This window comes from Leptodactylus fuscus, chromosome 5 (assembly GCF_031893055.1).
Source record: "Leptodactylus fuscus isolate aLepFus1 chromosome 5, aLepFus1.hap2, whole genome shotgun sequence".
In the NCBI taxonomy this organism is placed as follows: Eukaryota; Metazoa; Chordata; class Amphibia; order Anura; family Leptodactylidae; genus Leptodactylus; species Leptodactylus fuscus.
Window position 1 is genome coordinate 51,968,513 of NC_134269.1, and position 27,267 is coordinate 51,995,779.

Sequence of the window (27,267 nt, forward strand, 5' to 3'; positions counted from 1 at the left end):
TGAGCTGCTTGCCCTGACCCATAGTCTTGTCCATGACCTTGTTTGTTTGCAGTCTGTCACTGATCCTTGGCCTGTTCTCGACTCTCCCTTTGCCTGTACCCACATACCAGAGTCCACCTGGTCCTGGTCAGCAGCCACCTATCCCGGTAATCCTCCAGTGGGTGGCACAGTGGGTCCACACATCCGCTCCCCGTTACAAATACCCATAAATAGCACTCAATAGAGCACCATGTAGCAGCACACAAAGTCCCTGTGGCTCCGTACTACTCTTCTGCTACTAAGGGGACATTCACACTTGCGCCTGGTGTCCACTCTGAGCCATTCTGCCGGGTTTACGGTGTCAGACCAGAAAAACTGGACAGAGAACGGTTTCCCGCAATCAGCCTTAAAACCAATTATTTGAACCCATTCATGCATGTCCAGCTTTGTGTCTGGCCGATAAAAAACGGTTTCCCCACAGAGAGGCTGCAGGCCGACATTGCTGGTCACCTTTAAAAACCCATTCAAAAGAGAGGCAACACGGTGGCTCAGTGGTTAGCACTGCAGCCTTGCAGCCCTGGAGTCCTAGGTTCGAATCCCGCCAGGAACAACATCTGCAAGGAGTTTGTATGTTCTCCCCGTGTTTGCGTGGATTTCCTCCCGTTCTACAAAGGCATTCTGATAGGAAAAAAAAAAGTACATTAAAAAATGTCTACATTAAAAAACCACACAAACAATCAAATGAATGGGTTTTAAAGCTGATCGCCAGGAAGCTGTCCCTTGCCCAGCTGAGGATGGAAACCCGGTGGAATGGCATAGGGTGGACACCAGGTGCAAGTGTGAACGCCCCCTAATACATACTATTACTGTGTTCCACTGGAAAGCCTACTGCATATAAATCTGTCATGCACATAATGAGCCCTGAAGCTATACTTGCTATTGTATACTGTAGGTATAATAAATCATATAGGAGTAATGTAATAACTCATTTAGTCTTGCCTATAGTTATTACATTCTCATGTGTTGATATCATAAAACCCTCTCCTTCTTATAATACTATTGTTCTCTTATGTGGTAAAGGGGGATTCTTAGCCAACAAGGTTTAAATGCAACTGTAAATTCTAAGCTGTTTATAGCTCTATCATTACATAATGCAAAGGAGTGCCAATTATTACACAAAGACCATTGACAAATGTTATAAAGGAAAACAGCTGTGAGGTTACCAGTATTGTCTGTCACGTGTCCCATTTACAAGCCCAGAAAGTTAAGAATGTGCAGTAGTTGATATAGTACGATGCCTACACACCATACACTTACTATTGTGCTGTGTGTGGTAAAAGGACCAAACATGAAGGAGGGAGGACCACCAATTGAAAAGAGTGCCCACCTACTGGTAGGGAGCTAAGTAATAAGCCCACCTACATGCTTCCCCAAGTACCTTCTGCCCCCACTATGCCACACTATGGCATATTCCCCAGGGGAAGGTAAGAATAACTAACAGTGTCCTCTTCTCAAGCCAAATTATGGACATCAACGATTCCGGATTATGTAAACTCAATGGGGCACATTTATTGTAGAAAATACAATTTGTGCCCAAAACTGAAGTACATATTTATTAAGTTTACACACTTTCTCCTTGCCCAATAAAGGTGTGGGATTTACCAGAAAAGCAGCAAATTTAAGGTGTAACACCACACCAAAAGAGTTTTTTGGTCAGGATTTTGAGGTTTTTGAAATCAATGAGAGTCGCTCAGGTCTTTTCTCCTGGAGCAGTTTCTTCTGGCTCCTGGAAAAAATAAGCGAGATGCTCATTCTTCAGGCCTTGTGATTCGGCCTGAAGACACTCCCTCGTCCGGCTAGGCCCATTCATTGGGCCTAATCTGGAGCGGAGTGCAGTCACGGCTGCCCGGCTTTTGGATCGGAACCTGAGGCGACCTCCACCTCAGGTTCCGATCCAAAAAAACCCCATCTGAACTTACCCTAATAGGTGGCGTTAAATGTAAAGTTAAATCTTGGAACATCTTTACATGGTCTAATCTATCACTCAGCTTTAGACACCAAAAATGGCAACTTTTGACATGACTTGTATGCCAGAAAACAAAAAAATAATTATAATTGGCCCTTCGTTTGCATTGTCTTACTTTTAGACAGTATTAGTAAATCTGCATAATCTCTAAAAAGGATAAAAGCTGAGATGTGCTGTAAAAACGTGTTTCATTGTGGGCAACATTAGAAAATGACCGGTAGTCTTACCAGTTTTTTTTTATGGATGAATGTTTTGTCAGCATTAGTCATTCCATATGAGGCCCACAAGGCCTTGAGGATATTATATATTACTCAATGCAAAGTCCCAAGAGAGGAAAATCACATACGAACACAATGTCAATTATTTGAGAACTTCCTGAACTCACTGCACATTTGTTAAAGTGGTAGAACTGAAATGGAGCCTGGCCAGACAAGACAATAGGGAAATGGGAGCATAAGATGTGTTTTTTGCTTTGTCATGGGCATTATAATCTTTCTCTTTGGGATACCAAGATGTCAATACTACAGTGGTTGTCTCATGTCCCTATTATATGGCTTATGAAAGTTTCTCCCACTTATTTGAATGGTTACTATATAGTACTACTTCTTACATGAGCTAGGACTAGGGCTGTATAACATTCCAGCCTGAGAATGGAATTTTCTCATTTACGAACAGTTAACAAATATCCTGAAAAAAAAAGAAATGCAATACAAAATTTCTTAGAAAGTTACATAACTGAATAATCCCTAAGTCTGTAAAAAAGGCAATTGGTATCATATTATATTATACACAGCTTAGAAATAATTTGTTTTATAGGCTACTAGGCAGTGTATGTTTCTTGGCCATGAAAAACGGACAAAGTGAGTTTTAGTTGCCGTTTTGCATCCATACTGTGTCCGTTTGTGACAATGTATCTATTTAGCATCTGTTTTAAACAGTCTATTAGAAAAACAGATGAATCTCATGATTATTTTTTTTTTACCATCGGCTTGCATGGGGATCATTGGATGTTAACAATTGTATCAAGTCTATGGAGTTGGTTAACTTTGTAGGTTTCCTTTGTGTTTTTTTTTTTTTGTTTCCTCCCACAGCCCACAAACATATACTGTAGAACAGTCAGCTGTTTTCCCATGAAATAGTCCCTGGTCTGTAGGCATCCGTGTGATCAGAGAAAAACCATAACTTGTCTGCTCGTGCTTTATCCATGGCCATTCAGTGTATGTATTTGCATCTATGCGGGTTTAGTGCAGTAATACTTTATGGAGGATTGTTCTTCCTAACATAATATTTACAGCCATAGGAGGCTAAGCTTTCTTCACCTGGCTTGACTCTCTCTAGGTTTGTTTAGCCAAGTCTCAGATCCCCTACATGCAACAGGCCCCACAGCTTTTTTGGTTGCAGATTTTGATGCAATTTTCTTTAACCAAAGCCAATAATGGCTACAAAAGGAATTGGAAATATATAGGAAGTTGTTATACTTCTACCTTCTGCTCAATCTACTTCTGGCTTTGGCTCAAAAAAACCCAACAAAATCTGCAACAAAAAAAAAAAAGCTGCATTTCTGAAACCTGTGAAATCTGTTTGGGTTTTTTTCAGTAGCAGTGCCATGCTTCACCTTTTGCTGAACTGTAATACTAGACACAGCCATCTAACCATAGTAGCGCTATGGATCTACTTCAGTTCTGCTTTATGAAAATAAAATTCAGAAAAAGTCCATCCTTAGTCTGTTTCTAGTTTTGCAATGTTCTACTTTGCCCTGGAGTCAGCCAGTTGCTTGCACAATAGGAATAAGTGGAATAAAGTCTCCTCTAATTCATCCTCCATGTGTATGAACCTACTCTCATCAGTTCTGGATCTGTAATATGAATTTAGCACAGATCTGAGAGCTGGCAACAAGCAACCCCCTTCTTGTCTTGTCTCTCAAGCTGCATGTTATGAAAGGCTTCTAATGATGGCAGAGCGAACAGAAGTTGGTGCAGACGGAAAGACAGAGAAAGATCCTATTCACAGACTTCTATAAGGCCGCAGCTGGGTGAGGGGGCTGTTCAGATCTGTGCCAAACACTGACAGTGAGCCAGAAAAGACTGCAGGCTGAGTGCAGCCATTCCTCTGAACCATGCAAAGTATCCAGCTACTTATATACCATGGAGATCGGGAATTACTGCCAACCTGACTTTTTTTTTTTTAGAAAACACAAAAGCTTAAATAGTTAACATTAACCTGATACCAGCCCACAAAATACAATGTACCTTTCTAGCAATTCTAGCTTATCTGCTGCCTGAGGCGACAAAGAGGACCAGTCAACTCTCCTGACATGTCTGATACAGCTGATTCTTTTCTTAAAGCTCTGCTACCATGTTATTCCTACTAGAAATCTATGCATAAATTGACAAGTGTGTGGTACCAATTGTGGGTAGGTCTGTATACACTCTGACACTTTCCAATCAGGGCTTACTGCCCCAGACTATATAGCCACATGCCCCTCGACAGAGGAATGAAAACATCCAGTTGTCTACTTACTTACCATATTTTTAGGAGTAATACAGGAACAACACAGTTATGTAAAAAGATCAGGACCAAAGCTTTTGGGGTGCAGAGTGAGGAGTCTCTCCCATGCCCTGGATAAAGTTAGGGCACCAAAGGTTGTTCTTTCACATAAAATATACCACTGTTCTACATGGAAAAAGGTAGGTAGGGACCCCACCGCAGATTTTGAAGGATCTTAGCAGGGAGGTTGTTCCAAACATCTTGAAGAACTAAGCACAGATCTTCTGTGGATGTTGGCCTGCTCCACTCCCACCAGGGGCATTACTAGAAAAGACTGGGGGGCCCAGAGTAAACTTTTGACTTGGCCCCCCCCATACTATATAAAACTCCATTTACATACACTTTAATGTTTCACAGTGGGCCCCTTCACCAAGTAGAATGTTCCACAGTGGCCTCTATACAGTATGAGGTCCCACACTGGCCTCCATACAATATAATTTCTCATCGTGGCAACTTCATTCAGTATTAATATCATACAGTGGCCCCTCCACACAGTACAAGGTCTCATGCTGGTCTCCATACAATATGCGTCTACAGTGGCCCCTTCATAAGGTATAATGCCCCACAGTGTCCCTTTCACACAGTATAATGTCTCATAGTAGACATTACAGTGTTTGTTGCATATATTGCAAAAATTTTGGATCTGGCAGAACCGGAAACTTACTGAACAAACCATTTTACTTGTCAGAAGACGTGGCTATTTAATGTGTTGTGAGAAGGAGACAGGCAGAGTGCTGGAGACCAGATATACCAGCCCCAGGTTTCTGACATATGTGGTCCAGGGCGTATCTGGAGTAGGCCTCAGCCCAGGTGTAGATCCTGGGCTCATTACTGGTCCAGAAAAGGCTGCAGATCCGGCATTGCAGGGCAGTTCCATGAAGTGAAAGGAGGAAAGTAGTTCTGTCTGGTGAGATAATATTGTGCTTGTTTTGTTCGTTTGGTTGGATGTAAGGGCTCGTTCACATCTGCGTTCATGGGTCCTTATTGCAGGTTTCCGTTTCCTGCATAAAACAGATGCAGGAGACGGAAACCTGCAGAAGACTTTCTCACCCATTCATTTGAATGGGTGAGAAAGCTGTCCGGCCGTGCGCGGCAGTGAGCGTTTTGCGCTCTCCGCCGCGAAACCGGGTTTTATAATCCGGACACAGAGTCGGACATGCACTACTCTGTGTCCGGATAAAAAAATCCGGTTTCGCGGCGGAGAGCCTAAAACGCTCACCGCCGCGCACGGCCGGACCCGGTCTATGGTTTCCGTCTTCTGCCATGCAGAAGACGGAAACCATAGTACGGACACATGAACGCAGGTGTGAACCCAGCGTAAGCCACATGTATAGTTAGGTTATCAGTTCTATTTGGTTAGTTGCTCAGACAAGCAGGTTTCTTTATTTTTATTTTTGCCTAAAGTTAAGGCTGTTTTGTTTTGATCATTTTGTGCCTGTGTCAAGGTGTTTTTTTTTTTTTCCTGATTTTTTTTTTTTCTAACTAAACCAATTTGCTGCACATTTTGTATCCCAGTCTTGCCTGTTTGGGGAAGTTAGCTCAGTAGAAGCAGTGGTCCAGACCCAGTATATATACAGTACAGACCAAAAGTTTGGACACACCTTCTCATTCAAAGAGTTTTCTGTATTTTCATGACTATGAAAATTGTAGATTTACACTGAAGGCATCAAAACTATGAATTAACACATGTGGAATTATATACCGTATTTTCCGGACTATAAGGCGCACATAAAATACTTCGATTTCCTCAGAAATCGAAAGTGCGCCTTATAGTCCGGTGCGCCTTATATAAGGCTTGAAGCGGCGACACGCGAGGAGTTAAGCGGCGGCACGCGAGGAGTTAAGCGGCGGCCGCCGGCAAAGTCTGCATGCCGCTTCCATACATTGCAATGGGAGCGCGCTATTCAAATAGTATTCGTTCATCTCTAACTATTTGAATAGCGCGCTCTCATTGTAATGTATGGAAGCGGCATGCAGACTTTGCCGGCGGCCGCTGCTTAAAGAGATTCTACTAGAGATGAGCGAGTACTGTTCGGATCAGCCGATCCGAACAGTACTCGCTCAACTCTAGATTCTACCATTAAAAGAACCTCTTCCCCCTAACCACGTCGGAATAGCCTTAAAAGACTATTCGTCTCTTACCTTTCCCATAGCCAGCGCCGCCTTCTCCCTGAGCTGTGTTCGCGCCTTCCGTGTCGTCTTCTTTGGGCCTCATGGATGACGCATGCGCAGTCGGCTCTGGCTGCGAGAGCCTGTTAGAGCCGACTGCACATGCGTCATCCATGAGGCCCAAAGAAGACAGAGACGGAGCTGCGGAAGAAGGTGGCGCTGGCTATGGTAAAAAGGTAAGGAGATTATTCCGACGTGATCAAGAAGGAAGTTCTTTAACTCCTCGTGTGCCGAGCGCTTCCATTCATTTCAATGGAAGCGTACCATTGAAATGAATAGAAGCGGCTGGCACGCGGGGGGTTAAGCGGCCGCCGGCAAAGTCTGCCGGCCGCCGCTTTCAATCATATAAGGCGCACCGGACAGCGCTGCGCCTTGTAGTCCGGTGCGCCTTATATATGGACCTAGGCAGGACTATAAGGCGCTCATGGGTAATGCGCCTTATAGTCCGGTGCGCCTTATAGTCCGCAAAATACGGTACTTAACAAAAAAGTGTGAAACAACTGAAAATCTGTCTTATATTCTAGATTCTTCAAAGTAGTCACCTTTTGCTTTGATTACTGCTTTGCACACTCTTGGCATTCTCTTGATGAACTTCAAGAGGTAGTCACCGGAAATGGCTTTCACTTCACAGGTGTGCCCTGTCAGGTTTAATAAGTGGGATTTCATGCCTTATAAATGGGTTCGGGACCATCAGTTGTGTTGTGCAGAAGTCAGGTAGATACACAGCTGATAGTCCTACTGAATACACAAATGTATTATGGCAAGAAAAAAAGCAGCTAAGTAAAGAAAAACGAGTGACCATCATTACTTTAAGAAATGAAGGTCGGTCAGTCCGAAAAATTTGGAAAACTTTGAAAGTGTCCCATTAGTGCAGTTGCAAAAACCATCAAGCGCTACAAAGAAACTGGCTCACATGAGGACTTCCCCATGAAAGGAAGACCAAGAGTCACCTCTGTTGCGGAGGATAAGTTCATCTGAGTCACCAGCCTCAGAAATTGCAGGTTAACAGCAGCTCAGACTAGAGACCAGGTCAATGCCACACAGAGTTCTAGCAGCAGACACATCTCTACAACAACTGTTAAGAGGAGACTTTGTGCAGTAGGCCTTCATGGTAAAATAGCTGCTAGAAAACCACTGCTAAGGACAGGCAACAAGCAGAAGAACACAAGGAATGGACATTAAAGCAGTGGAAATCTGTGCTTTGGTCTGATGAGTCCAAATTTGAGATCTTTGGTTCCAAGCACCATGTCTTTGTGCGACGCAGAAAAGGTGAATGGATGGACTCTACATGCCTCGTGTCACGACTGTGTCGATGCCACAAGCAACTGAATACTGAATGTAGCATGCACCACTATGGGAAAGGGGTAGGAAGCTTTTCCTGGCGCTACAACAGCTGATTAGGCCCCGCCTGAGGGTGCTGGTCGGCTGTTCCCAAGGTAAGCTTGGTCTCGACAACTTCTGGCTCTCCAAACATGAAGACCTTTTGGATAGGTAGGGAGAGAGCTGAAAGAGGCTAGGGACTGGGGATACTAAAGGTGGTCACCCCTAGCGAAGAAAAGGCGCATCTGCAAACAAACTAGGAAAGGATGTGCTGGGAAACAAACACGCAGCACAACATGAACACACAACAGGAGTATGAGGAGAGGAACAGTGGAATAGTGAGGAAAGGGTTACACAGGACAGGAGCAAAATAAACCTGAAACCCCTAAACCAAACCTCAGGCAACGAGAAAATGTAGGACAGGGGTTGAGTAGAAGTGTAGAGGGAAAAGCAGACTCTCACACAAGGTAACACTCACACTCCTTCCAAATCAGTTCCTTTACTGTGCAACTTCCACAATTAACTCCTCCTAACTGGGCCACGAATTCAGGTTGGTAACAACGAAAACTGGCAAAGACTGAAGCCAGCCCTCTGCCTTATACAGGCCCCGGAACATCTGATAGGATGATGAGTATGACAAACACCTGAGGCTCAAATCAAGAAACCTCAAGTGTACACTGAAGGCAGATCCTCAACACCCAAATCATATATCCTAGTGGCAAGAAAACCACCAGAGAGCCACATAACACTGGGTCAATTCCCCGCCCAAACCCCACCAAAAAATTATTTTTTTTATTAAAGTACTCAGGTCCTGACACCTGGTTCCCACCGTGAAGCATGGAGGTGGAGGTGTGATAGTGTGGGGGTGCTTTGCTGGTGACACTGTTGGGGGATTTATTCAAAATTGAAGGTATACTAAACCAGCATGGCTACCACAGCATCTAGCAGCGGCATGCTATTCCATCCGGTTTGCGTTTAGTTGGACCATCATTTATTTTTCAACAGGACAATGACCCCAAACACACCTCAAGGCTGTGTAAGGGCTATTTGACCAAGAAGGAGAGTGATGGGGTGCTATGCTAGATGACTTGGCCTCCAGTCACCAGACCTGAACCCAATTGAGATGTTTGGGGTGAGCTGGACTGCAGAGTGAAGGCAAAAGGGCCAACAAGTGCTAAGCATCTCTGGGAACTCCTTCAAGACTGTTGGAAGACCATTTCAGGTGACTACCTCTTGAAGCTCATCAAGAGAATGCAAAGAGTGTGCAAAGCAGGAATCAAAGCAAAAGGTGGCTACTTTGAAGAACCTAGAATATAAGACAGATTTTCAGTTGTTTCAGACTTTTTTTGTTATGTACATAATTTCACATGTGTTAATTCATAGTCTTGATGCCTTCAGTGTGAATCTACAATTGTCATAGTCGTGAAAATACAGAAAACTCTTTGAATGAGAAGGTGTGTCCACACTTTTGGTCTGTACTGTAGGTAGCTTTCAGGTCTCTATTGTTTTGGTGACTTGGTAACCTTCCATATGTTCTAATGGCTCAAGATATTACTTGGTCATGGAAGAAACATTCCTCTAAGATCAATAGTATTTATACACGAGGTGCCCTTGCCAAAAATTCCAGTTGTTCACATAAGAAAAGTTAATTCTTACTACCAAGATCTGTAGGTCTCCCATAGTGGATAATAAGTTTGTCACTGAGACTGCAGCAGTAGTTAGCATAAGGCGTGTCGTCTTTCTTTACTCGACAATACCCCTCTTGTCATATCATCTTCCCTCATGCGGTATGAGGGCTCATCTGTAATTCTCTGACTACAGGACTGAAGATGCACTGTCACTGTCTGTGCTGGCCTGTGAATCCAGGAAGCAAAGCAGAGCATTGTTTCCACTTAAAGAGGTATTCCCACCTCACATACTCAGCAGTCTTCACTCTTGTAAAATCTTCTTTCTTCCTGGTTTCTTGCATCATTTGGTGGGCGGGGTTTCACAGGCAACCTGTCGTTTAGCTCCGCCCCCAAATTCACGTGTAGCTCCGCCCACCCACATTGGACTATGAAGTACAGGCAGCAGCAACTCCATTCTGTGTTACATACAGAGACTGCCTATCTCTGCCATAATGAACACAATTGAATTAGCTAGCCTGATAACTGGGAGAACAGAAGAAATGAAAGCAGCTCCTCTATCTGAGTGCAGGACCTAGGTCACATGGTGCAGACACAGGATTAGCTAGATACACAGGCTCGCTCCCTGCACTTAGCCCCTCCTCCCTCCCCCCTGAGAGCAGCAGATACATCATTTGACTCAGGAGCAGCTAGGTCAGGGCTGTGGCCACAAAAAATTGAATAAAGTAAGATAGTGGACAAACAAAGCAGTTTTGCTGAAGCAATGTATTTAGGAAAAGTCTTACATCCACATTAACCAGCAGTATAGATAGGATCCTTGTGATGGGACAACCCCTTTAAGAAGGAGAGTCAGTACACAAAGAAAATGATACCGTATGTCTAGGGATACAAGTAATCATGGACGACAAATATACAGTGTATTCTTAATCTACAGAACTTCTTTGTATACCGACCTATACAATGCCATTAAATCCTGAAAAAAAATCACATGTATCTCAATTTTACATTTGTCTGTATTACATTGTCTTTTGCAACTAATACGTCACCCAATACACCAATATTGTGCTATGTAAAGTTCTACAAAACAGAATGCAAAAATATAAATTATTATTACTAATAATAATTATAATATAACTCCATTTATCCTCAAGGTTCTGCTCCTCATACTTACAAGGATACAAACATGTTCTGATATTAGGGGCTACATTCCGTTACAATTGGGGTCCAACTGCTGGATGTTCCAGCAACCAGGAAAATGGGGGAAAGTTCCCCTGTGATTGAAGCGCCAGTACGCTTCCATGAATGGCAATCACTCCATTTCTATGCAGCTGAGTCTCGGCAGCCCCATAGTAGTGAATGCCGGTCACACAAGCGCCCTGGCACTTCATTTACAGGAAGAATTCAATAGGAGTTTCGGTCCCACAAACTTTGTTAGCTGGGGACCCAGTAGTCGTATCCCCAGCGAAGCAACGCTTAAGAGTTTCTATAACGGGCCAACCCCTTTAATAAAATATGGGTTATTGGTATTTATTCTAGTTCTGCCGGTTTGGAGGGAAGCGCTGCTTTAAAACGATCAAAACTAGCATAAGTAGAGATTTTCATGTTTGCCAAATACCTGACACTATAAATAAGCAGTAAAGTTCTCTGGAGTTTGGTATGGTTCAATATGGTAATGCCACTTATTAACAATATCTATTTCTAATATGCATGACAATATAAATATGGCAGCCATTATAGTTCCCATAGGGTTGCCAATCTTCCTTTATAAATGTCTCATACGTACCATTATAATACAATTATAAATGTAAAGCTCTCCATGCCGTGGCAGATACATAATTCATAGGTGTGTTTAAGGGGACCTTTCACCAACTCCAATTATTTAAACTTTAATAGGCACAGCTAGACCGATTCTGGCACAGTTGGAATTTCTCTAGCCCTCACCCTTCCTGAGCAATCAATGCTTTCACTGATATTTAGGCTCTGTACTGTCAGATGGGAAGCATCAGGCAGGCGCAAACCAGGTGTTTTGATTTGGAAACTGCTTCTGAGATGGGCAATGTCAGACAGAGGGTGTGATTCAGAGGTGGACAGAATTGTACCCCTTACCTGCTCCTTTCTGACATCGCCCACCTGACAGTACAGAGCCTAAATAGCATATGAGGCACCAAAACTCGCACCATTGTGCTGGAATCACTGAAGCAGTGACTACTAAATAATGCAAAGAGCTGGCAGAGATGGTGAAAGGTTCTCTTTCACAGCCATGTTTCACACCTAGTACAAGGTGTAACTGTACTACTCTCCAATAGCATAATACAGGGAAGGACAGAAATGCAAACAGGCCTTAAAGCAACATATTTGGAGAGCTGTGGCATGTCCAGGGCTGTACTTGCCATGAGACAACCTCAGACGGCAACACCTGGCATGAACCGAGGGTAGCATTTTTTTTTTTTACAAGAATCAAGTTTATTAGAATTTTGGGTATACAAAAAGGATAGAAATAGAAAATAAGAGAGGCCATTATAATGTGTGTGGGTCCGTAAAAGATAATATAAAGGGGGTGTTATACGGGAATATTTTTTGATCTGTAAATGGGGGGGGCATGGCCTACAATTTCAATTAGGGTTACAGGTTATTGGCATTAGGTTTTGAACATGACAAGTTGATCTGGGGTTTTATACTGAGTTTTTCCCCCTAACATGGGACAATTGGCATCAGCCTCATAGGGTATTTGCCTTCCTCTGGATCAACAATGTAGGTTATAGGTTAGCCTGGATGGAACTGTGTCTTCTTCCACCTCATCCATTATTAGCATAAAAAGGAAACGTTAGGTTCAGTGACTGCTGACGTCAATGTGCAATAGTACTAATACAGGGCAAGGACTTACTATTTGTGGGGGATCCTTTATCCTGCTGTGCAGATCATTGTGTTTGCACATCACTAACAGGAAGGCCAATCCTATAGCGAGTAGACTGGTGAGGAAGGAGACAGCAGAGAGTCTGACAGTGATGAATTGTATATTATATGTGGGTGCAGAGGATGTTTTGTCTAAATATAGAGGTCTGTACATTTTGGTAGTTGTAGTAATTTTTGGTACAAGGTCATCTTGAAGCAGAATGTCATACAGTAAATGGTTAATGTTTTGTGTCAGTGGGAGATGCTACAAAGAGAGGACCATTCATTGTAAAGAAAAAATGTAGGATGGGGAGTAACAGGAGGGCAAGGGGCAATAGACAGTGAAGCTTTTGTCACCCCTCACCCTGCGGCACTGTGCATTCTTGAACATGCCTGTGATACAGAGCATGCTTTCATTGGGGGCACTGAAGGTTAGGACGAAGATGACCTTGAGGCACATGCTTGAAAACATACAAGTATGGAGCATGGAATATGAAAATATATATAAATAAATATATATATATCACACACACACATCAGAAATACTTTATCCTGATATTACAGATAAAGAAACCCTCACATTTGTACTCTTATACCTGTAGCCTAATGAAAAAGGGAGAAAATTTTACACTCACAGATTAATATCTTCTTAACTTCCTAAAAATGTGTAAATGACCAAAATGGCCAAGGGCAAAATGGGAATAGGGTCTCATTAAATAATATCTAACTTGTTTAATTCTATTAGTAAAGAACTACGTGACTATACCCAGAGTTCATGAGAGTTTATACATGGAATGTCTAAAGCAAGTCTTATAGGTCACAAGGCTGTTGGCCAACTTCCTACCCATAAACATGTGCTCTTACCCCAGTGTAGATAATTGGGAGAACTCTCTGACATTGCCTTAGACTTTTATTCCCAAACCTAGTCTGTAGCTTGGATGCTTCTGTAAGCAGGTCTCACATGCAGTCATATAACAAAACGCCTGCTATTTACCTCCCTTTAGTTATTTCCCCTGTCCCACTCCATATAGTGCAACAGGTCAAATCACATATCACGTCTCTTATCTCCACTGTTCGCTGGCTCTTCCTACTTCCCCGTTTCTAAATGGATTGTGTTTCATATACTGGGCAGCAGATAATGCAGAGTAACTGGCAAACAGCTGATTTTGCTAAGGGAAGAAATGGATTGGCAGACACTTGCCTTGCACTTGTCGCCATGGAATGCCCAGATGTCCTAATAGCAAGGGATAAAACTATGATAAAACTATTTCACATAATCACTAACGCATTTTAATTTACATGGGTCTCTCACTGCTTTACCTGCAGATGTCATGGCGTCCGCAGTACCGAAATTCAAAATTTCGAAACGTCTACGGCAAGGTAGCGAGCCGAGAGAACTGTTATGAATGTATCCCAATTACCAAGAATGTGCATGATAACTCCTTCTGTGCTGTCAACGCCAAGTTCCTTGCAATTGTCACCGAAAGTGCAGGAGGAGGCTCATTTCTTGTTATGCCCCTTCATCAGGTGAGTGTCATAATAAATGTATTAGCACTAAACTTTGGCATCCCTCCATATAACTATAACTCTAATGGAGAAAGTCAAACTCCTAGCTATGACCCCTTCTCTCCCCATCAGGACAGAGGCTACAAACATTGGTCTTACTTAAAAACACCAGTTAGCCTGTATACAATAGGAAAACCTTGGTGGGTTTGATTTCCCATATACAGGTCACCAGTTTCCAGTCATTCCCACAGTTGACCATTACTATTCAGTTTTTATCAATACCAATGAATTTTTATGTAATTTGCTAACACTGTATTTAGTGGCCGCAAATATGACTTGCATACCATTGATCCTATATACTTGACCTCTTAGAGGGATGTTACAGATGTTTAGTGTGATGGTTGCGTGAGAAGTGCTGACTGTATCTAGATTTATTTATAGATGAATACCATGAATGATTGACATATCGGATCATGTTAGACAGTACTTTGTAACCTGTGTGCAGGTGGAGGGAGGAGCTACTGACAGGTGTATCTGTCTGTCCTCCTCCCCCAGGTCTGCATGGTGGGGGGTTCACCTGTGAAATCTTCTGTGCCTCCCCCAGACTGGACGCATTGAGCCCAATCACCCCAAGGTGTGTGGGCACCAGGGCACAGTACTGGACATTAAATGGAACCCCTTCATTGAGAATGTCATTGCCTCCTGCTCCGAGGACAGCTCGGTAAGTCACACAAAAAAATATGATATTACTAAATGATAAAGATCTCATTTACTGAATTATTCTGATCTTATACAATAGGATGTGCAATCAAATTTTCCTAAAGTGAAAATATTCTTCTTCCTTGTATATTAGATTTCCCATAAAATATTTGCACTGTGCTACTTATTCATTACGTCTCCTATAAAAGACTTAACAAATCCACATTTTGGAGCTACTAATACATGTCTATTGGTGCCTTTATATATTTCTATACTGTCCAACCAATGCTGACAATGTCAGACTGTATGGGACTCACCCTATTGATAGGGATTTGGTAGGGTCAGATTCTTCATACATTGCTGTAGGGAATGACATAGGAATAGGAAAATACAGATGCAGAGTTATAAGAAAAGACGATCCATTAAGATTAGATCACATAACACAGTATTTAAGAAAACATCATGTCTAATGAGCTGACAATCCTTTTTACGATGCAGAGTAAGGCGTAATGTAATGATGAGATCAGTGATTTCTTTAGATATACATAACACTTACCACACCACGCTGTTACTACCAGATATGTTAGAAATCAGCTATATAGTTAAACACAATAAGCTAAAATGATATCTTCTCCTAAGGTGAGGATATGGGAAATTCCAGATGGAGGACTGAAGAGGAATATGACAGAGGCAGTACTGGAGCTCTACGGACACAGTCGAAGGGTGGGACTCATAGAATGGCATCCTACGGCGAACAATATACTGTTCAGTGCTGGCTATGACTACAAGGTCAGTAATATCTAATCTTTTGATAACTTTTTATAAATATTTAGTGACTATGCTTTGAAAGGGGAGTCAATTTATTGATGCATTCTTCTTATTTGGGGTACACTCATAGGGCTTAATATTGGTCTCCCCCCGACAGAAAATGTTGAATTTCAACAGCTCAATCCGTTTGTTCATGGAGAGATGGGGCTAACTTCTGACAGTGGTTTTCTCCCCTCTCTCCATGCATGTATACATACATATGGAGGAGTCAGGGTAGACAGCTGTTGGCCAACAATGATCTAATGTATATGGTCTGGTTTAGAGTTTTCGTATTGTTAGACAATGGTTATTGAGTTTCCTCAAGGGAAAACCAAATGTCTGTGTAAGCAGTAATACTGTCTATTCAGATACTGATATGGAATCTGGAAGAAGGGGAAGCAGTGAAGATGATAGACTGCCACACGGATGTTATCCTATGTATGTCATTTAACACGGATGGAAGTCTACTGGCCACAACCTGCAAGGATAAGAAATTGCGTGTACTGGAACCTCGCTCAGGACGGGTGCTGCAGGTAAATACTGAAGAGGAGAATAATAGAAATCTAAGAAGGTTATTTATCCACCACACAAACTTGGAGGAACCCAAGTACTATATATGGAAACACAATCTACACAAACCATCTAACATCAAGTTGGAAATTTCCTATCTAGGTTGACAGAAGTTGTACTTATTTTAATGTGCATACAATTCAAAGCCTCGGCAAAGCTGTAGGCAACCCATGTGCTGCAGCATTAGGGTGTTCTGCAATGCTTTTAGGGCATGGCATTCAGTAGAAGATGCCCCATAACTCCATACAACACAGAGACTGTATAGATCCAAAACACTACCCTGTGTACAATTACAAACCATAGGCATAACCAAACTTTCTAAGGTACAAAATCCAATTTGGTAAATCTGTAGGAATATATTCTATAAACTCCTCATTACATATATGCATTTCCAGCAGATAAACATTTAGAATTATGTTATATTTCAATAGTCTGCCCTTACTTCACTTATGGGTGACATGCAGGGAAACACATTCTAGTTCAGTTTCTTTCAATTTACAGTACAGAATCTGTACTATATAGAATATGTTAAACTTCATATCTTCTTCATTCTTCTACTCTTGTTTATTAGGCAGCAAGTTGTAAAAACCACAGGGTGACACGTGTTGTGTTCCTGGGAGATATGAAGCGCCTGCTAACAACAGGAGTCTCCAGGTGGAATACAAGGCAGATAGCACTGTGGGACCAGGTGAGGAAAATTGTGAAGCAATCTGCATTCTCAATGAATATTCCCATACATGGGTGGTTCATACACCGCTTTTTTTGGAAAAATGCCACTGTTTTGTTTTTAATTTTGCCAAAGCCAAAAATGGATCCAGCGGTAATGAGAAGCAGAAGGCTTTCCTTTATATTCCCTATAGCTTTTGGATCCACTTCTGTGTTGGCTCAAAACCTGCAATGGCATTTTTTTTAATGCTGTGTGTGAAAGCGCCCTAAGTTTGTAAAGGTTTTATACAATTCATAACATATACTTTAATATGAGATGATCACTGGTATAAGATGTGGTTCAATACTATAACATCTGTATGCAGGAGGAATTGTCAATGCCATTGGCTGAAGAGGAAATAGATGGACTTTCTGGGCTGCTTTTTCCATTTTACGACATGGACACACACATGCTGTATCTGGCCGGAAAGGTAAACTCTCACCTTATTAGTCATCTTCTCTCCTGCTGCCCAATCCCCAAATATTACGGACACACACTACCTAAAAGTTTGTTAACACTCCACTTTGTATTAGGAGTAGACATCCAAAGGAAACCTCTAATGCTAGCAGAAAAGGAACCCATTGAAGTCAATGGGAGGCTTTTTTTTCAGCGCTGAAATTCCACACCAAATTCCTCACCATTTTCCTCCATGTTAATGGATCCTAAAGGTACTCTGTTCCACCTTTGGTGAAGCTGTAAGGCAGCATACACATTTTACACCTTGCCTTCTCAAAAGGAAATAGGGCCACGTTTTTGTATTGATCAGGGGTCAGCAACCTTCGGCACTCTAGCTGCTATGAAACTACAACTCCCAACATGCTCCATTCACTTCCATGGGTGTTCCAAGAACAGCAGCGCAAGTATGCATGCTGGGAGTTGTAGTATTACCAGTGCTGGAGTGCCGTAGCTTGCCTACCCCTGGTCTAGATGGTGACCTGGACAGACCTGCTTCATATCCACCTACTCCTACACAAACAGTTTTAGGTTGGGGCCCCACTTGGCGTAAATGCCACGGCAAATACCGCGCTGTTTTACAGTCCTTGCAAAGTGGAATCCCATCCACACATTGCAGAAAAATATTTGCAAAAACAGCAGAGTTTTTGGAAACTGCAGCATGTCAATTATATGGAAACGCCGGTGGTTGAAGCAGGAAGGCTGCAGTGGAAAACTGTGAAAACTGAGTTTCTTCCATGGTTTCTCTCGTATCGCTTTTTGGGGGGGCCTTAGCCTTAAAGAGGACCTTTCACCATATCTGGGCACAGGCAGTGTTATATACCGCCAGAAAGCTGACAGTGTGCTGAATTCAGCGCACTGTCGGCTTTCCCGATCTGTGCCCGGTGTAAAGCGCTATCGGTCCTGGTACCGTAGCGCTTTACAGTCAGAAGGGCGTTTCTGACCATTAGCCAGAGACGTCCTTCTGCCTCGCGGCGCCAATCGCGCTGTGCTGTGGAGCGGGGAGGAACGCCCCCTCCCTCTCCTGATAATGCTAGTCTACGGACTAAGCTGTGTGAGCAGAGGGAGGGGGCGTTCCTCCCCGCTCCACAGCACAGCGTGATAGGCGCCGCGAGGCAGAAGGACGTCTCTGGCTAATGGTCAGAAACGCCCTTCTGACCATAGAAGAGCTACGGTACCGGGCCGTAAGCTCTTCACACCGGGCACAGATCGGGAAAGCAGACACTGCGCTGAATTCAGCTCACTGTCGGCTTTCCCGATCTGTGCCCGGTGTAAAGCGCTATCTGTCCCGGTACCGTAGCGCTTTACAGTCAGAAGGGCGTTTCTGACCATTAGCCAGAGACGTCCTTCTGCCTCGCGGCGCCAATCGCGCTGTGCTGTGGAGCGGGGAGGAACGCCCCCTCCCTCTCCTGATAATGCTAGTCTACGGACTAAGCTGTGTGAGCAGAGGGAGGGGGCGTTCCTCCCCGCTCCACAGCACAGCGTGATAGGCGCCGCGAGGCAGAAGGACGTCTCTGGCTAATGGTCAGAAACGCCCTTCTGACCATAGAAGAGCTACGGTACCGGGCCGTAAGCTCTTCACACCGGGCACAGATCGGGAAAGCAGACAGTGCGCTGAATTCAGCGCACTGTCAGCTTTCTGGCAGTATATAGAACTGCCTGTGCCCGGATATGGTGAAAGGTCCTCTTTAAGCTGTAAGACTTCAAAACATGATATTTTATGTTATGCTAATTTTTGCTCTGTGTCCTTCTGATGGCCATATCTGGCTTAACAGCCTTTATAACTATGGATGTAACCACCTCAGCACCGAGGACGTGTCTAGTTACTTCTCTCTTGAAAATTCAAGGAGATACTTGTCTGGATGTCGCCCCTTTGTAGTGCTAAGTTACATCATATTTTTTCAATAAAAACTTGTTGAATCTCAAAATGTAATAACACAAAGATATGAACAGACCCAAACCTACACATTCATTTTCATAGATCCTGCACATGATCTTACATCATTACAGAAGAAGTGTGAATACGAGGTTCTTACTTGGTTTCATAGGTCATCTTCATTTATTCAGTCTGTTTCATTTCTGGAGACTTCATAAGTATTTTCCATTCCCTTTTTTCTTATTTAAGGGAGATGGGAACATCCGATACTATGAAATAACAGTGGAGAAACCATTCCTGACATACCTCACGGAGTTCCGTTCTGCCGCACCTCAGAAAGGTCTTGGTAAGATACAAAACAGATATATATATAACTATAGATCTACTCCATATTATATAGAAAACGAGATGACCAAATAATGAGGGCTATACCTACCCGGATAATCATCTTCATTTATACATAGGGGTGATGCCAAAACATGGACTGGATGTGTCTGCATGTGAGATATTTCGCTTTTACAAGCTCATCACTATGAAGAACCTAATAGAACCAATATCTATGATAGTTCCAAGAAGGGTGAGATTATATCCATGTATTCAGTTGTGCTACAGATATAATAATCTACATAACTGTCATGTCTTAAAGTAAAATATATTATTTTTTATTTTTCATAGTCGGAAACGTATCAGGAGGACATTTACCCTATGACGCCTGGAATGGAACCTGCACTAACTCCTAATGAATGGCTCAGCGGCATCAACAGAGGTGAACATGATGTAGGGTTCAACGAGTTAAGCATCTAGACACTTGGTTGGACAATGGTTCTTTTCTCAGTGTGAGCGTTTAGGTTGGGTACATGCATAAATCAGGTATGGGCAGTGTATTGGCAATGGCTTCACCAATAATACATTTGGACAAGGCCCAAAACAAACAAATTGGCTCAAAAATGGTTATAACTTTGGTACACACTATATAATGACTGCATATACTCGTATTACAGACACACTGTACTATCTACACAGTCTGATTGTTGCAAATATATCCAATTACTTTCAATAGATCCTGTTCTGACGAGTCTCAAAGAGGGGTACCGGAAGGAGCCCAAGACTACATTCAAAGCACCAGTAAGAGACAAGAAGAGTTTAGTGGTAAATGGCATCGATCTACTAGAAAATGTCCCACCTCGGACTGAAAATGAAGTGAGTGAATAGTTATAACTACTTTGTATATAATTTTATTTCAGAATTTAAAGAAACATTTCTCCCTCACCTTATGGCCTTCTGAGTTAGCCCTTATAGGGAAGATTTGCTTTTCAGGAAAGCATGGTTACCGCAACTAGAAGCCATAAGAACTAGAGATGAGCGAACAGTGTTCTATCGAACACATGTTCGATCGGATATCAGGGTGTTCGCCATGTTCGAATCGAATACCGCGTGGTAAAGTGTGCCAAAATTCGATTCCCCTCCCACCTTCCCTGGCGCCTTTTTTGCACCAATAACAGCGCAGGGGAGGTGGGACAGGAACTACGACACCGGGGGCATTGAAAAAAATTGGAAAAAGTCATTGGCTGCCGAAATCAGGTGACCTCCATTTTAGACGAATAGTGGATTTCAAATCCGGGTCATATGAGAATGTGAACTTTGTGACTATGAGACAGGGATAGCTGTACAGGCAGGGATAGCTAGGGATAACCTTTATTTAGGGGGGAATGTTATTAAAAATAACTTTTTGGGGCTCTATCGGGTGTGTAATTGTGATTTTTGTGAGATAAACTTTTTCCCATAGGGATGCATTGGCCAGCGCTGATTGGCCGAATTCCGTACTCTGGCCAATCAGTGCTGGCCAATGCATTCTATTAGCTTGATGAAGCAGAGTGTGCACAAGGGTTCAAGCGCACCCTCGGCTCTGATGTAGCAGAGCCGAGGCTGCACAAGGGTTCAAGCGCACCCTCGGCTCTGATGTAGGAGAGCCGAGGGTGCACTTGAACCCTTGTGCACCCTCGGCTCTGCTACATCAGAGCCGAGGGTGCGCTTGAACCCTTGTGCACACTCTGCTTCATCAAGCTAATAGAATGCATTGGCCAGCGCTGATTGGCCAGAGTACGGAATTCGGCCAATCAGCGCTGGCTCTGCTGGAGGAGGCGGAGTCTAAGATCGCTCCACACCAGTCTCCATTCAGGTCCGACCTTAGACTCCGCCTCCTCCAGCAGAGCCAGCGCTGATTGGCCGAATTCCGTACTCTGGCCAATCAGCACTGGCTAATGCATTGTATTGGCATGATGAAGCAGTGCTGAATGTGTGTGCTTAGCACACACATTCAGCTCTACTTCATCGGGCTAATAGAATGCATTGGCCAATCAGCGCTGGCCAATGCATTCTATTAGCGTGAACTGAGTTTGCACAGGGGTTCTAGTGCACCCTCGGCTCTGCTACATCAGATTGCTACATCTGATGTAGCAGTGCCGAGTGTGCATCAGATGTGTAGTTGAGCAAAACTGACTCAGCACTGCCAAGTCTCTGCATTCGCATAGGAATGCATTGGCCAGCCTTCGGCCAATCAGCGCTGGCTCTGCCGGAGGAGGCGGAGTCTAAGGTCGGACCTGAATGGAGACTGGTGTGGAGCGATCTTAGACTCCGCCTCCTCCAGCAGAGCCAGCGCTGATTGGTCGAGTTCCGTACTCTGGCCAATCAGCACTGGCCAATGCATTTCTATGGGGAAAAGTTAGCTTGCGAAAATCGCAAACTGACAGGGATTTCCATGAAATAAAGTGACTTTTATGCCCCCAGACATGCTTCCCCTGCTGTCCCAGTGTCATTCCAGGGTGTTGGTATCATTTCCTGGGGTGTCATAGTGGACTTGGTGACCCTCCAGACACGAATTTGGGTTTCCCCCTTAACGAGTTTATGTTCCCCATAGACTATAATGGGGTTCGAAACCCATTCGAACACTCGAACAGTGAGCGGCTGTTCGAATCGAATTTCGAACCTCGAACATTTTAGTGTTCGCTCATCTCTAATAAGAACCATATATATATTTTTTTTTACCTGATTTCATATTTACTTCATTCTTTAATAAGGAGTTGTATGGAGAGGGGAATGCTCTGTAAATTCCTTTCACAGGCTACCCTAACAAAAGCACAGCTATCAACTAGCACCCACAGAATCCTGCACTGCACAGGGGCAGATTTACTAAGCTAAATGCATCAGAATTCTGGCTTGATTCCTCCAAAATTCAGACACAAAGACTAGACATTCTAAAAATACACTAGATTTATTACCTATCAGCAACCACTTTTTTTTTTTTTATAGAGTCTGTCTCTATTGATTGGTTCTGCTGAGGACTTTTTGCTGCAAATTTTGCTGTGGACGTAGATGTGACTACCTTAAAACCTGAGATACACAATTCTGGAAAAAAACAGATAGGTACGACACTCACCATATGTAAATAATATAATATATAATATTAAAAATATACAAACAACACATAGGACCAACAATAAATACTGTATATGTAAAGAGCAGCCCTGCAGACTCTAGGATCCCACCACCATGTCAACACAGCATAAATAAATCCTAAACATAGGCAGACATGCAACCAGATATTGTGAACAGTAAGGAACCAGCTTATAAAAATCAGAGCCCTAATTTTGTGTATGTCAAGGTTGAATAGTTATCCCTGACACAAAGTATAATGGACAAAAAGTAGTGCTAATCACATAAATCACAGAAGTTTGTAGGACCCCTAAGACGCATATAGTGTGCCCATATACTACAGAAGGCAAAGATGCATATCCAATAATGCTGGCAAAAAATGAATAAGGCTAATCATGTCTTACCCATAGTGTATTCAAGCCAGGTGATGAGGATTTGCGTGTGGGCTGCCCATCCGATGCGCGTTTCAGCACGCTTAAACCCCTGGAAGAAGGCTTTAAGCGTGCCGAAACACACACAGAGGTTAGATTAGGGGTCCTACAAACTGTGATTTATGTGATTTGCACTACAGTCTGCAGGGCTGCTTTTTACATATACAGTATTTATTGTTGGTCCTAGGAGTTTGTATATTTTTAATATTGCATAAATTAAATAAAAACATTTTTTACATTTTGGTGTTTTTCTAATATATATTATTTACATATGGTGAGTGTCCTACCTATCTGTTTTTTTTCCAGAATTGTGTAACTCAGTTGTTTATATGGTAAAGACACGCCTTTGTACATGAGGGCCGAATTACTAGAGTATTTACGTTTTTGTTACTTCCTATGACTCTCATGGTGTGCTAGGTTTGTGTTATATTTATACTTTAAAATCTGAAGTTTTTGTCCTTATTTGTTGTTTTTTTGTGGATTTCAGCTATTTTTACATACATTTTACAGTGGATTTGAATGCAGATTTTTTTACTCCTTATGAAATGTCTGTGCAAAAACAAAACCCCCATTAAATCTACAAGTGATGTTATGTATGGCATCTACAGCAGAAAAAACACACTGTGTGGAGGCGAAATTAAGAAATCTCATTCACTTTTCTGGGAGTCTAAAAGCACAGCAGATCCAAATTGTGTGCTGAATCCTAAAGCCAGCTATGCACATTAGATTCTCCTTGGTCAGAACAACCAATTCATCCCATTTGCCACAGGAACAGCATGGATTCATGACTGGCTGACAGCAGATCGGGTATGATGGATCTCTTCATCCGGCTGGAAATACCAATGTATGGCATACACTCATTGGGGGAGATTTATCAAACCCCTCTATGCCAGTTTTCTAGCCTAGAGATATAACATGGCGCACATTTGGCACAAGGCCATTTCTTGCATGCGAGACAAACCCCATTCTGCAGGGAGTGGACACTTCGGCCCAGTGAAAACTAGTGTAAGTTATAATGGAAGTCTACCCTGGTTCCTAACTTGCATAGATCTCCATTCTGGCACGGGGATGTGTGGGTTATTTATGAGGAGGCCAAAGCCATTTCATAAACCACTCGTTTCCTGTATCAATCGGGGTCTTTAGCAAGACTGGCATACAAAACACCAGTACTAATAAATTTGCCACCCCTCCTTCTTACAAGTGATATCATCAATAATATATGACAACCATACAACAGCTATATATGGCTGGCTTTAGACTGTCTAGTCAGTTTGCAATCTAAAAATTAGACAGACATTCTTAGTAAATTTGCCCCATGATATGGAAATGGCATGTATGTTAATACTTCTGCTTTCAATTGTGCTTTTCACCTGCTCACGTACCTGTGCCCTGCAGCTGCTGCGCATGTTCTATCGGCAGCAAGACGAGATCCGGCGTCTGAAGGAACAGCTTGCCCAGAGAGAGCTACTCATCCGACAACTGGAACTGGAGCTTAGAAACCTGAGGAATAGTCCCAAAGAGAGCTAGCCAACCTCATCATATAAAGAGAATATATATTGTACCAAGATCAGACAACGTCTCCATATATAAGAGCTTGTGAGCTTTCTTTATATAGACTAACTAGCCCTACAATGCCTTGAAAAGGCCCGTAAAGGATTGTGTATCCAACTGCACTAATTGCACAGATTATCCATTAATCCAGCAAGGTTCTTGTATATAACCAAAATGGAACCAATTCCTCCCACCTTCGCCCTAACCTTGCCGTTTCAGACCCCAACTAATCTAGACGGAGTACTTCCAATAGCTATATTGAAACAAGTCATCCAGATCAAGGTTGGTGGGAGGAATAGGAGGGTCTCGATGTCTTTCAATCTGCTCTTACCTGCCTTTGGGCGAGATCTGAGAGATATATTAATGTAACCAATGACAATGGAGATTGATTCCTCCTTAAAGAAGCAGGGTTTTTTACAAAAACCATAAAGCCATAAGACTATTTGCGATATGCTATATGAAATAAAGCACTAGGGATATATCCTTCAATCTCTACCAATGCATTCTCCATATTCGCTGTCCCTTAGGCCAGTTTACATCAGCGTATTTTGGCACATTTTTAGACACGTATTACAGCATTGTTTATACCTGACCATGTCCTGAACTGACAGCATCTTAAAGGGTGAAAAACCGTGCCCATAATATGCTTGTGTGAAACTAGCCTTAACCTGTAGTATTTTCCATTGATCTGCATCCTTCACACATTCCCACATTAGCCCATGTTTCTCACTTCCAGCGGAGCACTTTAAATCTGGCGGACCTGACTCTAGCTGGATGGCCTTTTATTTATTGCTAATCATCACTTCCTATGCAAAGTGAAATATTAAAATCATTAATCTTCTAGACAGACCATGGACGTTTACTTCAAAGAATGTTCTGTAACTGATGCTGAGAATAAAGGTTGAACGTCAATGTGCTTCTGTTCTTCATAAATCTAATGCGACTATACCAGGGACTGGATCTGTGCAATTTATGGCGTACTTGTGACTCACTCAAGGTTTGGGTTATTTCACCCTTGAAAGCGGAGAGTCCATTCTTCCATATGTAATGTTACTATGCAGCTAAACGTGGAGTATTCGAGAGACCAAGCATCTGTGGTCATTCTGCAGCTTTCAATCTTTGTGTTGCAAATCCACATGTAATATCAACAGCAGTAATAATGCAGGCTTAAAACCCGCAGCACTTTGCACTTAGGGATATTTATGCAGTAAGTTGATGAGAAATTCTTTTAAATACCATCCATGATGCTGCAATGGTAAATTGCCAAGGGTTAGCCATGATTTTGCTCAGCATCTCCCCAGCCTTATAATGGACTGCCCATGAAGCTCTGCAATTTATTGGTGCCCAGTTGCTATAGGTTTGAGAAGGACTGAAGAAGATGAGCTTTGGATCTGTTGATAAGGTAGGGTTACCCAACTACCACCCTAATTCATGGATATCAGTATAGTTGTGTTACGGTAGAGCGTAAACACTGAAAGGTACCTAAGGAAACATGGTTGCTAGATCCAGCCCTGAATTTAGATCTGTCTAACTAACAGACAACCATTCCTAATGTCTGCACAGACTGCCACCAGCACTAAGCTTCTCCCACAACATACAGACAGAATTGTTTGCCCTAAGATTAGCAGACATGACATGTATTTACCTGGGCCAAAGGCTATGTTTACATGCAGATTTTGTGTTGCAAAGGGTAAATCCAGAATCAGAAAAACTAGCACAAATGATATCACATATACAGCGGATTAGAAAATCTGCAGCATACCAGAAATTATACTAACAGTAACTGCAGTCTGTAAACTCTGAAACAGGCTGGATTAAGTCAAATTTAATACGTAAATAAGTATTTCCACCTTGGACATTTATGGCCTAGTAACAGGACAGGTCATAAACAACTGCAGCGATCTTCAAAACAGGGATCCCCCCATCTCACCATGTATTCTGAGCTGTAACTCCATTAGGAGTATTATTAAGAAAAAGCTTCACACATGGTCACTTATTTATTCATTCCATGGCTAGCAGCAGCCAACTACATCATGGGACTTGCATCTATCAGGTATTTATGATGCATCCTCTGGATATGCAGTAAATTACTAAGGTGTAAACAACCCTTTAAAGCGTAACTAAACTTTCAAACAACTTTTGATTTTATGGCAACATTTGTGTGATTAATACAATCTGACAGTGTGAATTGTCACCACCAGTGCAGGTAATAAATGATCAAAGATTATTCTCCTGTTTCTGATCTGCCCGGACCAGAGGTCAGTACCAGGAAAGGTAGTCCGAGGCAGAGTCAGGAGACAAAAGCAATATCCAGTAGAAAGCCAAAAGATCAAATCCTAACAAGTACGTCAATGGCAGAATCAATTAGACAAATGAATAACCAAAGAACAGGTTGAGGGTCAGTAAAGCAATTCAATACCCACAATCAGGTTTGACCAAACTACAAAACTAAATTAGCAGGAAACCTGGGTCAGGGTCTTAGGGTAAGTTCACACTGGGTTTTTTGGACCGGTACCCGAGGTGGAGGCTTCCTCAGGTTCCAGTCCAAAATACGGGTAGCCACGACTGAATGCTGGTGCACTGCACTGGCATCCAGTCACGCACTCTGCTCCGGATTAGGCCCAATGAATGGGCCTAGTCGGGAGTGCCGTCAGGCTGAATTGCGAAGCGAAACAGCC

The 27,267-nt window shown here is 42.7% G+C and overlaps 1 protein-coding gene across 1 annotated transcript in view; it reads left to right on the plus strand.

The window, feature by feature from the left end:
* Window positions 1-25,501, plus strand: part of CORO2B (coronin 2B) — a 49,617-nt gene extending 24,116 nt beyond the window's left edge. The window contains exons 2-12 of the mRNA XM_075273109.1: window positions 13,885-14,085; window positions 14,669-14,785; window positions 15,403-15,552; window positions 15,939-16,103; window positions 16,712-16,828; window positions 17,172-17,276; window positions 19,425-19,521; window positions 19,640-19,752; window positions 19,851-19,941; window positions 20,236-20,375; window positions 24,434-25,501. Of these exons, the coding sequence (XP_075129210.1) occupies window positions 13,885-14,085; window positions 14,669-14,785; window positions 15,403-15,552; window positions 15,939-16,103; window positions 16,712-16,828; window positions 17,172-17,276; window positions 19,425-19,521; window positions 19,640-19,752; window positions 19,851-19,941; window positions 20,236-20,375; window positions 24,434-24,565 (1,428 nt within the window). The 3' untranslated portion in view covers window positions 24,566-25,501. The remainder of the gene's footprint in view (window positions 1-13,884; window positions 14,086-14,668; window positions 14,786-15,402; window positions 15,553-15,938; window positions 16,104-16,711; window positions 16,829-17,171; window positions 17,277-19,424; window positions 19,522-19,639; window positions 19,753-19,850; window positions 19,942-20,235; window positions 20,376-24,433) is intronic.
* The last annotated feature ends 1,766 nt before the right edge of the window (window positions 25,502-27,267 follow it).